This window comes from Mandrillus leucophaeus, unplaced genomic scaffold (genome assembly GCF_000951045.1).
Source record: "Mandrillus leucophaeus isolate KB7577 unplaced genomic scaffold, Mleu.le_1.0 Scaffold3, whole genome shotgun sequence".
Lineage (NCBI taxonomy): Eukaryota > Metazoa > Chordata > Mammalia > Primates > Cercopithecidae > Mandrillus > Mandrillus leucophaeus.
The window spans coordinates 9336966-9351489 of record NW_012103142.1 but is presented as its reverse complement, the minus strand read 5'-3'; the positions used below and the strand labels follow the sequence as shown (position 1 = coordinate 9351489).

Genomic DNA, 14524 nt, shown 5'->3' with positions numbered 1-14524 from the left:
GCTGGGATTATAGGCGTGAGCCACTGTGCCCAGCCCACCACTTCCTTATCTATCTTTCTTTAATGGACATTTGGGTGGTTTCCAGTTTCGGCTCCTATACACGCAAACATTCTGGTGTATGTGCTTTGGTGACCACGTGGATGCTTTTTTGTTGGGCACGCATAGGAGTGGAATCCATGGATCATGGAGTGTGTTTTCAGCTTCCTGCTCCATGTTTTAAAGGATCATTTGGAGGGCAGAAAAATCCCCAAGGCAGTTCAGGCCTCACAAGCCACTGAATGGACCGGCGTCAGCTGAGGGTAGTTTGAGGGCACTGCATGAAGGTGGTACACCCCCAAGAAACCCTTGTCTGGGACTGTGGTGGAACCTGAGTGGGTCCCTGACCCTCCAGCTCCAAATGCTCAGTGGCTGCTGGCCCTGGCTCTGTGCCTCTGCTGGCCACTTGGTGTCCTCACCCAGGGTCCACGCCTGGCCTCATGACCACTGCACCGAGCAGGGCAGGGTTTGGGCCAGCCCAGGTGGAGCTGGGGGGGTTCCTTCCCATTGACGACCCACCTGTGGACATGACTGGAAGCAATGGAAGCAGGTCGGGCCCCCCATAAATTCCCAGAAGCTGCTGTGCTTCCTTTCCCTGTTAACAGAATCACACAAGTCACACACATTCCCACTGTAAGAGCTGAGTGCTTCTCCAGTGGAACGAGGAACTATAAAAATCCCTCTTTATCCTTCCCCCTCCATCACCCCTTCCCACTCCCCTCCCCAGCGGTAACAACTCTGAACAGTTTGGGGTGCTGGGAGAGCCCAGAATAATAGTTAAAGAGTGGGGGCTATGAACCAGGCTGCCTGCCTGGATCATATCTCCATTCTGCTGCTTAATCAGCTGTGTAACCTTGAGTGAGTACCTTCACCTCTCTGTGCCTTGGTTTCCTCCAGGAAAAATGGGGACAATACTAGAAAAAACAGAATTCACATTAGGAAAAGCACATTGACCAGCCCTGACCCGTGGCAATCATTCACGAAGCATTTAGCGACTGCTACTATGATCGTCCTGTTTTCTACACATACACCATTTCATGCTTCATGGGCTCAAGCTGTGCCTTTTATTCTGCAGGTTACCTTGTCTACTCAGTGCTATATCTTTGATATCTTCTTTCATACATCTGAGACTTTTCTCTTCTGGGCTCCTCTTTCTCATTGCCTCTCTCATGGAGACCAGTGATTTCTCCTTGTCTTTCTCCTCCCTGTGCCCACATCTTCCCTCAGGTATGGCTCTAACAAGACTGGTTCATACTAAGGTGTAAATGACTGACAGGCAAAGCCCACACACAGGCTGGGTGAAACCAGCTATGGCCTGATCAGAGGAGACTGGGATCCCTGGTTATGAAGCCACTGCCACACACTTACCTTGAATCCTCCCAATGGCCCCAAAAGGCAGATGCTGTGATTAGCGGGTGCTGCGTTTTACAGAGGAAGACAGCAAAGCAGAGAGGTGAAGTGGCTTTCTAAAGTCGCCTAGCCAGTAGGGGCAGTGAGCCTGTGGGACTGCAGAACTCATTTTGGACATGACTAAGCTGGAACCCAGTCTGGGCTTTGAGGCGGAGTCAGCAGAGAGGTTCTGGGTGGGCAGCAGCAGGAAGCAGCTGGAGGGTCCTGGGGGTGTCGATGGGGACAGCTGTGCGATGGGGGAGAGGCAGGGATTCTCTGGGGCATCAAACCCTTCCTTTCAGGAGGAGAATGTTACCTGGGAGGGGCAGGGGAGATGGCTCTCCAGGGAAATGCCCCATCCCTGGTGTCTACATGCAGTAGGCACTCCAGGCCCCCAGTGTTACTGAATGTGCGCACAGTGGACCCTTTCCAGGCATGGTGGGTCTGAAGGGTCAGATGGTGGGTGGGGCTAGGGACATTTTGGTTCTCCCACGTCCATCCTCTTAGTTCTTCCTGGCCAGACTGGGTGTTAAGGGAGGCGGTGAGTGGCCCCTCAGGGTTTGAGAGTGAGTAGGCATGCTTGGAGGCTGAGGGTGGGGGGACCAGCATGTCCTGGACCACCCCCATTGCTCTCTGATCCCCTCAGGCCCCTCCCTCACCCCATATCCATCCCACCCACACCACATTCAGCAACCCAGGCTGGCAGCCGGGGCCAGGGGAGAGGACTGAAGCTTCACTGGAGGACAAGCTCTGTGGGTGTGACAGCTCCAGCAATGGGGATGGGGAGCCTCACTACCCTGCCAGCCTCTGTCAGAGGACAGGGGACGGTAGCTAAGGCTACTGACACCCACTGATGCACAGACACCTTGCTGTGTCCACTTCTCCAACGTCCTCTCCCGGGAGGCTCCCCCAGATTCTGGCAGGGCGCGGTGGGGCAGGGATTCCCAAGTCCATTGTGCGGATGAGGGAACTGAGGCTGGTCCAGCCAGTGAGAGGCAGGGCCCAGCCCAGGCTCTCCTCATAGCAAAGCCAACTCCAGTCCAGGCGAGGCCAGGCCAGACGCTCAGCTCTTTGTCAGAGAAACAAGGGGATCGTTCTCCCCTAGCCCTCCCTGTGCCGGCTGGCACTACCAGGCCCGGTGCCCACACCCCCACCAGGGCCAACTGAAGTTAGATTGTCCCCAAGGGTTGGGGGGGTGACCCAGTGCCGTGTGGATGGGTGTGTAGGGGGTACAGCTGCGAGGGGATGGGCTGGGCTGGGGTCAGAGCCTATGAGGTCTGTAGGGCTAGTGTGTGTGTGGTGGGCAGTGGGGGTACAAAGATAGGGATACCCCTCTGTAGCAGCATAGGAAGGGGGTGGGTGAAGGCATGGGTGGAGGCTGCAGCTGTGTTCCTGTGCAGGATGGGAAGGGGGTGGTGGGCATCTGCTTCTTTCTTTCTGGGGACTGCCCCATTGGGAGCTGGCGGAGAGACCCAAGGGGCTGAGACAGCCCCTTTACTGATTCATGGTGTAGAGGGGCAGAGAAGGAAGGAGGGTGGGTGAGGGCCACTGCCTGCCTTCCTACCTTGTCGGGAAGGCACAGTGGTGGTGGGAGGAAGCCTGGCTGGCAGTCAGGTGGCATGGGCTCCATTCCTGGGCCTGGCAGCCAGGCAGCCTGCAATAAGCTTCCTCCCTGCTCTGTGTGGAGACCCTCTGCTCCCCAGCATGGGCTCAGAGGCCATGCTACCTGGGGCTGGGTTCCAGCTCTGTCCCTTTCACTGCCGAAAGACACTTCATCTCCTGTGCCTCTGTTTCTCCTTATCTGTAAAAGGAGAGTAATACGCAGAACTACTTCATAGGGCTGTTCGAGGTGAAGGAGTTTGGAACATTGCCTGACATACAGTAAATGCTCAAATAAATGCAAGTTATTATTATTTCTACGATCTGGTGATTTTTCACTGAATATTTGCCAGTTTTTTTTTTTTTTTTTTTGCTAATGCTGACTAAGTCCACCGTCTGGCATTAGCCAGAACATGTCAGCCTTTGCTGCTTCCCTTTTGTCACCCACTGAGGTCTGGGCCTCGTTGTTAGGAGCTTGAGACACAGCTCTGGCCTCTGGTCCACACTGATCAGTTTGCCTGCCAGTCATGTGCCCATCCATGTCTCATGCACTCAGCCTCCCAGGTGCTACATGCTGTGCAAGACCGATTAATTTCATATCATACTCCAATCTTCTGAAGTAGAGACTGTTTACTAATGAGAAATTGATGCTCAGAGAGGTTAAGTGACTTGCCCAAGGTCACACACAAAGAAATGGCAGAACTAGGATTCAAGCCCATATTTTCTCAGTTCAGAAGTCCTTGCTCAACCACAAAGTCATACTGCCTCTTGCAATATCCCCAAGATGGGACCCTCCAGCACCTGCCAGGACCTTCATGGGGTCTGGACACACTCAGGAACCCTGCATCTCTCAGAGTCTCAGCCTGTCTCAGCTGGGGAGGACCTTAGAAATTACTGGGTCCAACCCTTTCATTTTGTGCATGGAGAGATGGAGGCTCAGAGGGGGAAGGGACTTACCCAGGGTCACTCAATGAGCTAGGGACAGAATGGGCCCAGCTGTAGGACTCATTCTTCCCTGTCTTTCCTTCCAGACTGGGCTGGGGGGCTTAAGTCACACCTGTCCCACTGAGCCCTGTAGAAGATTAGGGCTGATGTACTGGGTGGTGAAGTCCTCGCTGGGCTCTGGCAGTGCCAGGTGCTCGGAAGTGGCCTTCCCCATCCAGGCCCTCCTAAGCCTGTGGCCTTGCCTTCCTCTTTATTACGCTGTAGGCTCCACAAGCTCAGGAACTACAGTTGTATCCCCATTGCCTGGCTCACTAATAAGATACATTTCTTCACACATGCATTCAGCATTTGCCATGTCCCTGGTCCTGGGCCAGAGGCCCAAGGTATAGCAGTAAGAAAGACAGAAAATGCCTGCCCTCAGGGAAGTTTGCATTCCCAGTAAGAAAGAGATAGACAATGAATGAAACAGCTAGGCAAAAATGCATAGTACTTAAGATGGTGGTAAGTGATATGGAGAAAAATAAAAATAAAAGGGAAGGAGCATAGGGAGTGGGGATGGGGGGCTTTGTAATTTTAATAGGGTGGTCCTAGAAGGTCTCTGTAAGGTAACATATGAGCCTTGGAGGAGGTGAAGGAGTGAGCCATGATGTCATCTAGGGGGAGAGCATTCCAGGCAGAGGGAACAGCAAGTGCAAAGGCCCTGAGGTGGGGGCATGCCTGGGATGTTTCAGGGATTGTAAAGTGCCTGGAGGATGTAACTGGAGCAGATAAAACAAGAGGGAGAGCTGGTGGATGGGGTCAAAGGGGAACATGAGGTGGGCTAGATCCTAGGGGGCCTTTCCAGTCATGGTAAGGACTTTATCTTTTCCCCTGAGGAAGGTGGGAGCCATGGGGAGTTGGGAGCAGAGGGGAGGACAGGATCTGACTTAGGATTGAACAGGAGTTAAATGAGTTGCTCTACTGAGTTGCCAGTAGAACGTCCGAGGGCAAGCCAGAGGAGGCAGTCTGGATACTGGGCTGCTCCTGCGGGATTCCGGGTAAGACCCGGGATAACCTGGGCCCACCTTGTGGCAGCAAAGGAGGATGGATCTGAGATCAGATCTAACAGGATCAGGATGTGGGCGTGACACAGAGAGGAGCGGAGGTTGACTCTTAGAGTTTGGGATTTACCAACTGCAATGAGTGAAGAAGACAGAACCTTCAGTTTTGGTCCAGGAACCAGGAAACTTGGATTCATGTCTCAGCTGTCACCCGCTTGCTCAGCGACCCTGGGCAAATCTCTTCCCCTCTCAGGGCTTGGTGTCTTCTCCTGTAAAATGGATGCGATCCCTGCCAGCCCCTGTGCATTGAGGAGGACACATACCTCATATACCTGCCGCCCCTTCTTGTCCACAGGGAGCCAGCGCCGGCAGCCACCATGGCATCACGCATAGGGCTGCGCATGCAGCTCATGCGGGAGCAGGCACAGCAGGAGGAGCAGCGGGAGCGCATGCAGCAGCAGGCTGTCATGCATTACATGCAGCAGCAGCAGCAGCAGCAACAGCAGCAGCTCGGGGGGCCGCCCACCCCGGCCATCAACACCCCTGTCCACTTCCAGTCGCCACCACCTGTGCCTGGGGAGGTGTTGAAGGTAGGGCCTGTTCTGGCCTGCCCCCTACCCTGTCCCCACTAGTCCCAGTCTCCCCTAGAGCCCTTGCCTTTTCCCCGTCCCAGGTGCAGTCCTACCTGGAGAATCCCACATCCTACCATCTGCAGCAGTCGCAGCATCAGAAGGTGCGGGAGTACCTGTCCGAGACCTACGGGAACAAGTTTGCCGCCCACATCAGCCCGGCCCAGGGCTCTCCGAAGCCCCCACCAGCTGCCTCCCCAGGAGTGCGAGCTGGACACGTGCTGTCCTCCTCCGCTGGCAACAGTGCTCCCAATAGCCCCATGGCCATGCTGCACATTGGCTCCAACCCTGAGAGGGAGGTGAGTGAGGAGCTGGCCAGTGGCCGTGCTGCTTGCAGAGCTCGTGCCCACTGCTGTGCTTCTGAGACTCATGGTCTAATGGCAGAAGCGGGGGTGCCACCTTCGGGGAGCCTCAGTCTGAGGTGGGGACAGAGCCCTCCTCAGGGAGCCAGAGACACAGCCCTGCCCTCAGGGAGCCTCACAGAGGAAATGCCATCCTTACTTTCAAAAGCTCTGCTAGGAAGCCAGGTGCTGTGGCTCACGCCTATCATCCCAACACTTTGGGAGGCTGAGGCGGGCAGATCACTTGAGGTCAGGAGTTTGAGACCAGCCTGGCCAACGTGGTGAAACCCCATCTCTACTAAAATACAAAAATTAGCTGGGCATGGTGGTGCACACCTGTAATCCCAGCTACTCGGGAAGCTGAGGCAGGAGAATTGCTTGAATCAGGAAGGCGGAAATTGCAGTGAGCTGAGATCGCGCCACAGCACTTCAGCCTGGGTGACAGAGTGAGACTCCTTATCAAAAAAAAAAAAAAAAAAAGCTCTGCTAGGGAGAAACAGAAGGCGTATCTGGGAAAGCCCAGCACACTCCCCAAGCCAGAGACAGAAGTGAGATCAAGGAAGCTCCCTGGGCAGGTAGGCTCCTTGGCAAGAACCGTGGCTTCACATTGGGCCAGTGGGACCTGGACAGCTCATCTCTTCTCTGGGCCTATTTCCTAAGTAGGTTGGGTGAGGTGGGCTCCAAGGTCCCTTCAGGTCAGTGGCTGTCCCATTGCCTCTTTCCCCTGCCCATCTCCTGGTGGGCCCTCCCCAGATGGACTTTTCTCTTTTCCAGTTTGATGACGTCATTGACAACATTATGCGTCTGGACGATGTCCTTGGCTACATCAATCCTGAAATGCAGATGCCCAACACGGTACTGCTGGCCAGGGTGGGGTGGGTGTGCAAGGGTTCTAGGGAGGGGGGCACCCACAGTGGCTCTGAGCCTGGAGAGAGCTGGAGACAGGGTTCTCACTGGGCAGAGCTGGCATGCTTCTGTAGAGATAACGGTCATTTTCACTAAATAATGTGACAAGGGTCAGGGCCAAGAGGAATTAAGAAGCAAGAAGGATGTGCCTCAGCCTCTGCACACCATGGGGCTTCAGAGGGGAGAAGGGGCTGGGGACATGGAGCGGGCCTGGTTGGGGAGCTTTCCAGGTTGGGGAAGGGGCAGGGGGAGGCAGGGAGAGCACTGCACGGGTGGAGGGACAGTGTGTCTATAGGAAGGTGTGGAACTAATGAGTTCCTTTGGGGACCTGGGCCTCCCCTCCTTTACCAAGCCCGGGGCCCAACAGGCAAAAGCCTGTCTGTGTCCCTCACTCCATGGGGCAAGTGATCTGGGGCTGGCCTTGTCCCCAACCACAGGAACACTCCCTCTGGCAGCTTCCTTCGTCTCCTGGCAGAGGTGGGGTGGCAGGTGGGGAGGAGCTGGGCTTGGAGTCAAAAGGCCTGGCTTCTGGCTTTTGCTGTGACCTTAGGAAATCCCTCAAGCATACTAAACCCCAGTTTTCTCAGCTGCAAAATGGGGGTGATGCTCTCTACCCACAGGATTGTGGGAAGATTAGATGAGGGAAGAAGTTGAGGGCAAGCGCTGTACAAAGGTGACAGGTGTGTGCACTGAGCAGGTGGGATTGCCAGCGCCTCTCCCGCCCTCGCGCCCGCTTTTCTTTGGAGCTTACTCCTGCCTTTGGGCATGAGCCTTTTACCCTGATCCTGGCCCCAGCCCATGCCACCAAGGGAAAGTCCCCAGTTCCTGTGGTGGGGAGTCAATCCTTAGTCCCCACTGCCCTGGTGACATCGTTGAGTGGCCTAGCAGGAGCTGGCCGGGACTGGTTGGGTCCAAAACTACAGCTAGCAGGGGCGGCGAGGGCTGAGGAGGGAGGGAGGGTGCGAGCGATTGGTCCCTTTAGTAGTTCCTGTGTACACTGTGGGGTGTCTGGGCCTGTGATTTGTTCTGCATGTTTCTGTGGCAGGAGATCTTTCCAGAGCTCAGATCTCTCCCTGTCAGACTCCTGCTTAAACTTCTCTTGGCTGCCCATTCCAAAACTCCAGTATCTTTGCAAGTCAAACACTGTACTGGGGCTCCAGATACATCTGCCCTGCCTGCAGCACCTCCACCCCCACCACTTCTGCCCCTTGAGCTGCTGGAATTATGCTCTGCCAAGCGGCCCTGTCTGCTTGTGCCCTGGCGGCTGCCCGGAGTGCCTTGTCTCACATCTCTGCTCAGACTCTACTGAGTTCCACGCCCTCCAGGAAACTGTCCAGAAACTCTAGAATTGATTAGATGACCTGCTCTAGGGCTTCCATAATGCCTGGCTGGGGCCTAATCCTATCACATATTATTGGTTGGATCACTCTCTCAGCCACTCTAGGCCAGGGGCTCCTTGAGGGCAGGGAATGCATCTTATTCAGCTCTGGACTCTGCAGACTTTCAGGGTGAATTGCTGGGTGAAGGGGTCCAAGGTGAATTCTGACACTCTGGGTGTCCCCGGGAAGGACTGATTCTGGGATGACAGGCCCCAGAGGGGGCTCCCCGTGGACAGGGGGATACTCATGGGTCTCCCTCACCCCCCACCCCACAGCTACCCCTGTCCAGCAGCCACCTGAATGTGTACAGCAGCGACCCCCAGGTCACAGCCTCCCTGGTGGGTGTCACCAGCAGCTCCTGCCCTGCGGACCTGACCCAGAAGCGAGAGCTCACAGGTACTGCCTCCCTCTATCCCTGTGCCTTTGAATACCCAACTCCTCATCCTTTTCTCCCTCCCTCTCAGCTCCTCTCTCCTTCTCTTTTGGCCTCCAGATGCTGAGAGCAGGGCCCTGGCCAAGGAGCGGCAGAAGAAAGACAATCACAACTTAAGTGAGTCCTGCCCTTCCCCGTCTCCCTGCCTCCCTCTTCCTTGTTCTCACCTGGGCTGGCTAAAAAGCCACTCCCTGACCTGCACAGGTGGAAGGCTTCCCTGCTTATGGCCAATTCACTTGCAGATGGCTTAAGCCCTCCCACTGCTGTCACTCAGTGGTGCCTGGGTCTATTAGTGCTGTCTTTCCACTAGACCTCTTTAGGAGGGGGTGGGAAGGATTCCTGGAAGGGATATTCATGAAACCCCCAGTTTATCAGGTTGTTTTCTGGGTTAAGGCATGGGAGCTGGGGCGTCAGAGTTCTGTGTAGCGGGGAAGAGTCCTACCCCAGACAGCTTTGCTGTGCTGCCAGCATCACTAGGGCTGATTCTACCTTTCAGCGCTGTTAATTGTGTCTGGCCTTTGCCCTGGACCCCCTCATCCCTGTAGAAATCCAAATCTGTCACCTCTTACTTCCTAGAAGGACAAATCTAAGCTGCAGGTTGCCCTGAAGCACCCCTCCCTGGGTTGGATACTTCTCCCCATGGGGCGGGGGATCCCCATCCCTCTAATTGCTCCTTCTGGAATCTGTTACCTTTAGTTGAAAGGAGACGAAGGTTCAACATCAACGACCGCATCAAGGAGTTGGGAATGCTGATCCCCAAGGCCAATGACCTGTGAGCAGGTTTCTGAGGGGGAGGGTGATGGGTCTGTGGTGGGCAGCAGCTGACAAGTATTATCTGCCCTCAGCCCTGTGCTAGTTGCTAGGTTGGGAGCAGAATTCCTTCTAGAACCTTATCTATTTGAGAAAAGATCTCTCCCTCTCCCAAATCAGGAAAGCTCAAGACAGATGAATTTCTGTCCTGGAAGTGAGGCTGAGGTCAAGGGAGGATTCCTGGAGGAGGAGTCATGCTGAGAAAGTTTTCTTAAGGCCATTTGGCTGGTAGACAAGAGGCTGGGCTCACGTCTGTAATCCTAGCATTTTGGGAAACTGAGGCAGGCAGATCACTTGAGGTCAGGAGTTCAAGACCAGCCTGGCCAACATGGCGAAACCCCATCTCCACTAAAAATACAAAAATTAGCTGGGCACAGTGGTGTGTGCCTATAGTGCCAGCTACTTGGGAGGCTGAGACGGGAGAATTGATTGAACCCAGGAGGCGGAGGTGGCAGTGAGCCAAGATCTCGCCACTGCACTGTACTCCAGCCTGGGCAACAGGACGAGACTCTGTCTCAAAAAAAAAAAAAAAAAAAAAGGTGTTTGAGGGGCAGGAGGAATGAGAGTCCAGGGTAGGCTGGGCTGGAATCTTGGTAGTCTTGGGAAGAAGTCTGCTCCGAATTGTCTGGTTTCATGAGATTAATGAGGTGGGCAGTGGCAACAGAAGTCACCAGGGAGGGCCTATTCTGTGCAAACTGAGATTAGCCACCTCCATCTCTAGGTCTGGGGTTGCTGGGTAAGACTGGGACAGGCCACATAAACTCTGCAACCAGAGAAGTGGCAAGGATTTGGCCACTCTTCTGAGCAATACACCTCTAATTTGCCTGGCCTGCTGCTGCAGGGACGTGCGCTGGAACAAGGGCACCATCCTCAAGGCCTCTGTGGATTATATCCGGAGGATGCAGAAGGACCTGCAGAAGTCCAGGGAGCTGGAGAACCACTCTCGCCGCCTGGAGATGACCAACAAGCAACTCTGGCTCCGTATCCAGGTCTGGTTCTGAACTTGGACTTCTTTGGTAACTCTGACCCTTAACCTGGCTCCTGGCCCCAGGGGGGCAGTACTTAGACTTCTGAAGTTGGAGACACAGGAACGATGCCCATTAGGAAGGAGGATGTATCAAGTTAGGATGTTTTGCTTTGGTAACAAACAATCCTCAGCATCTTTAAGCAACATATATCAGTTGGAGGTTCTGTTCTGTGAGACCCTCATTCTGGGACCCAGGCTGCTGGGACCTAGCTCTCTGATGGCACATCAGAGCTGGCTCTTAAAGCCATTGCCACTCTTAAGGTGCCACATGTCACTTCTGTTCAATGGGCTTGGCCAATGCAAGCACACTCTGTGAGTACTCTAACCTCAAGAGGCAGGAAAATGCAAACCTATTACGTACCTGGAAGGTGGAGAGCTGCAATCATTTGGTGGGTGGCACTAGGAATCTCCACAGGGCCAACCTAAAGAACAAGGAGCTTGGCAGAGTCAGCCCTACCAGCTGGAACTGAGAGTTCTAGTCCGGGCTCTGTGTTGAGGCTCTCTTGTCCTCTTTAGACCTGAGGCTGGCCCTTTACACAAAGGGCGATTGGACTGCACCTTGTTTCTCTTTCTTATGGTAGATGATACAATTTACATTAAAATCTAGCACACACAGGCACACTCAAAGTGAAAAATCAAAGTTTCATGAAGGAACGCTCCACTCATCCTTAATAGATGCAATGCATTCTAATAATTTCTATTCTAGTCTAGTCTAGACAAGTCAATTTCAATTAAAAAATAGAAAGTTGGTCAAGACTCACTACAGTGGTTTTACAACCCACTAATGAGTTACCACTTGTAGTCTGAAAAAACACTGGTCTAGACTCTAGAGCTACCCGATGTTTTCTTCCAGTGGAAACACTTTGGGTCTTGGGTGCTGTAGGGCAGGGGCAAGTGCTGTGACAGAGGCCCGGGGAGGGGTCCTGGTGGCTGGTACCCATGGGTGTGTTCCCCAGCTTTCTGTCTGCTCCCCTGCAGGAGCTGGAGATGCAGGCTCGAGTGCACGGCCTCCCTACCACCTCCCCGTCCGGCATGAACATGGCTGAGCTGGCCCAGCAGGTGGTGAAGCAGGAGCTGCCTAGCGAAGAGGGCCCAGGGGAGGCCCTGATGCTGGGGGCTGAGGTCCCTGACCCTGAGCCACTGCCAGCTCTGCCCCCACAAGCCCCACTGCCCCTGCCCACCCAGCCACCATCCCCATTCCATCACCTGGACTTCAGCCACAGCCTGAGCTTTGGGGGCAGGGAGGACGAGGGTCCCCCGGGCTACCCCGAACCCCTGGCGCCAGAGCATGGCTCCCCATTCCCCAGCCTGTCCAAGAAGGATCTGGACCTCATGCTCCTGGATGATTCACTGCTACCGCTGGCCTCTGATCCACTTCTGTCCACCATGTCCCCCGAGGCCTCCAAGGCCAGCAGCCGCCGGAGCAGCTTCAGCATGGAGGAGGGCGATGTGCTGTGACCCTGGCTGCCCCTGTGCCAGGGAACAGGGGCCGGCCTGGGGGCTGGGAGGGCTGGGGGCACCTCCCTCCCACCCTTCAGGCTGCACTGTGTGTGAAGTAGCCACCTGCCCTGCCTTCCTCCTCCCTGCTGGCCCCTGTTTGGACTTAGTGCCTGTCTGGCAACCTGTGGGGTCAGGAGAAGCACCCCCAGGGCAGCCCTCTTGACTGGCCCAGTGGGAAGAGGCCTTCAGCCCCTCTCCCGGAGATGGAATCGTGGGGCAGTGAGGGGCAGGGTGTTCTAGAGGTGAGAAGAGGGCCTGGTGGAGACGCCCTGTCTTCTGAGCCCGACCCCTCATTACCAGTGAAGGACATGCTGGAGGGTCGGGGAGACTCCTTACCTGAGGCAACTGGTCCTGGGGGTGCCCAGGCCTGCCTTTCTGGGACTCAGATGGCAGGAGGTCCGCCCCGCAGCCTGGTCCTCGGCCCTCCCACAGGTGGGCACCCCCCACTTTGGTGCTAACAGCTCTCCACCAGGTGGTGTGAGCGCGGGGGCTGCCAGAAGCGGGAGGGGTCACTGCCGGAAGAGCAGCTGCCCTCCGACCCCCCACTTTGTGCCTTTAGTAAACACTGTGCTTTGTACCCTCTGGTCCTGTCTCTTTGGAATGGGTCTAGGGCTGACAGCGAACGCGAGGATTCAACCCAGTGGGCCCCCTCCAGAGTGCGGATGCTGCCTGGAGGGGGTCGGGGTGGGGGATACAGGGAAGAGGGAACACGCTTGTCCCCTGGTGTCCCCACGCCTCAGCCTTGCCCGGGGAAGCCGAGGGGTTTGGGTGCTGATGGGGGCACGGTCCCTCCTCACGACCACGAGGTGGCGCTGCGGCCACGCCAGTCCCACGCCTCCAGCGGCGGCCCGAGCGAGACCAGTTGATGTGGCGAACCAAGTCTGCCGCCGTTAGCTGCTTACTTGGGGCACCCTGGGCCCGGGGTGGGGGGCATGCTGCTTCTGTCCCACCCCTGTTCTGGGGGTGACCTCCCCAGGTGGGCGGCCACCCGGCTCGAGAAGCTGTAGCTGGGCGCTCTGGAGGCGGCGCTCGCCCTCTGTCTGCCAGACGGGCTTCCTGGTAACTGAGGGGCTGCGTCCTGCTAGGGCTTTGGGGAAAGGGACCCCCGTGAGCTAGACAGGGAGGAGACGGGAGCCCAGGACGCTGCGTGGGGGTTACGGGCCCGGGTCCCCCCGCCCCACTCTGGCTCTGGCAGCGAGGCCTGGGCGAGGCCTTTCCTCCGGGCTGCAGTGCTCCGGCCTCTGCTTGGAGACGTTGGTGCTTATACCTCGCCCAGGAAGGGGACATGCGCTGGGGATAGTCAGGGGTCGAGTGGCGGCTGCTCGAGCCCCCCGGTGCCTGGCGGGAACGGGGAGAGGGCTTTCCGGGCTTCATCCAGTTCCCCTCCGCTCTCCACGGCCGCTTCAGGCAGAGACCAAAATGGCTCCCCGTCATCGCCCTGAGAGGCTGAAGGAGCCTAATTAAAAAAAAAAAAAAAAAAAAAAAAAAAAAAATCCCAGGATGAAAATGGGTAAGAGGGCAATTTCCTCTGTGCAGAACGGGAGATCAAATCAACGTTGAGCAATTAACGTGCGAGGGGAGAGAAGGAAAATGGGCCGGGCGTCTGGGCGCTGATGGTGGCCGGGCTGGCGGAGGCTGCAGGATTAATCTCAAGGTCAGATGGAGCCAGGGATGACCTTGTGGAACCAGCCGGGTCGCTGGCGTCTCCTTCTAGTTCCAGGTTCCACCCCACTACCTGGGACTTACCCATGCCCTGGAAACCCCTCTGAGCCCTGTCTGGGTCAAGCCCTAAAGTCTGGGAGACACCTGATGATCTATCTAGGCTTGGGCTGCCTTAGCCGGGGGGTGAAGGCTCCGGGAAGTCCCAAGGCCCGTCCTTCAGGCCCCTGAGAAATCTCTCCCGACCCTACTGGCTCTTCCACTTTACCCCGGGGATTCACCTAGTGGCGTGGAGGGCTGCCCACCTGCTTCCTCTCACAGCCCTTCAAGATCACAGATAGCCCTTCCTGCTAGCAGAGGTCTGCTAAAAAGAAATAAAGTTTTAAAACATGTTTAAAAAAAAAAAAAATCACTGATATCGCCCCCTCCACCTGCCTACTGGTTTCCTGCCCCTGGGCTCCTTCAGCCTGGGATTGGAGTATGGACTGTACATTCGACAGGACAGAGGGTGTGAGTGGGGTTCTGTCCACAAGAGGGTGCCCTGGGCCAGGACTAGGCAGCTGCCTGCCCAGGCTGGTGGGGTTGGGGGACTCAGCTTCATTGTACGTTCCAAGCTGTCTGCCTGGGTGGCTTTCATTCTGCCTGGGAGACCTGCAGTCCTACCGATTTGGTTGAGGCCGGCCCAGGGACTACTTCCAGTATTTCAATAAGCCACCAGAAAGTGTTCCTGTTTCTGAGATCAGCCTGAAGGACCCTCACCTTGTGGCTGGAATGGAATCTGACTGGTGATTATGAACGATTCTGATTCAATAAGAGGGGAATGCATCCTTT

At 55.8% G+C, this 14524-nt stretch overlaps 1 protein-coding gene across 1 annotated transcript in view; it reads left to right on the top strand.

The window, feature by feature from the left end:
• The window catches only part of TFEB (transcription factor EB), a 53656-nt gene extending 41045 nt beyond the window's left edge, over positions 1–12611 (top strand). The window contains exons 2-9 of the mRNA XM_011986683.1: positions 5365–5599; positions 5683–5937; positions 6754–6834; positions 8540–8660; positions 8758–8814; positions 9394–9469; positions 10349–10496; positions 11513–12611. Of these exons, the coding sequence (XP_011842073.1) occupies positions 5365–5599; positions 5683–5937; positions 6754–6834; positions 8540–8660; positions 8758–8814; positions 9394–9469; positions 10349–10496; positions 11513–11992 (1453 nt within the window). The 3' untranslated portion in view covers positions 11993–12611. The remainder of the gene's footprint in view (positions 1–5364; positions 5600–5682; positions 5938–6753; positions 6835–8539; positions 8661–8757; positions 8815–9393; positions 9470–10348; positions 10497–11512) is intronic.
• Positions 12612–14524: the final 1913 nt, after the last annotated feature.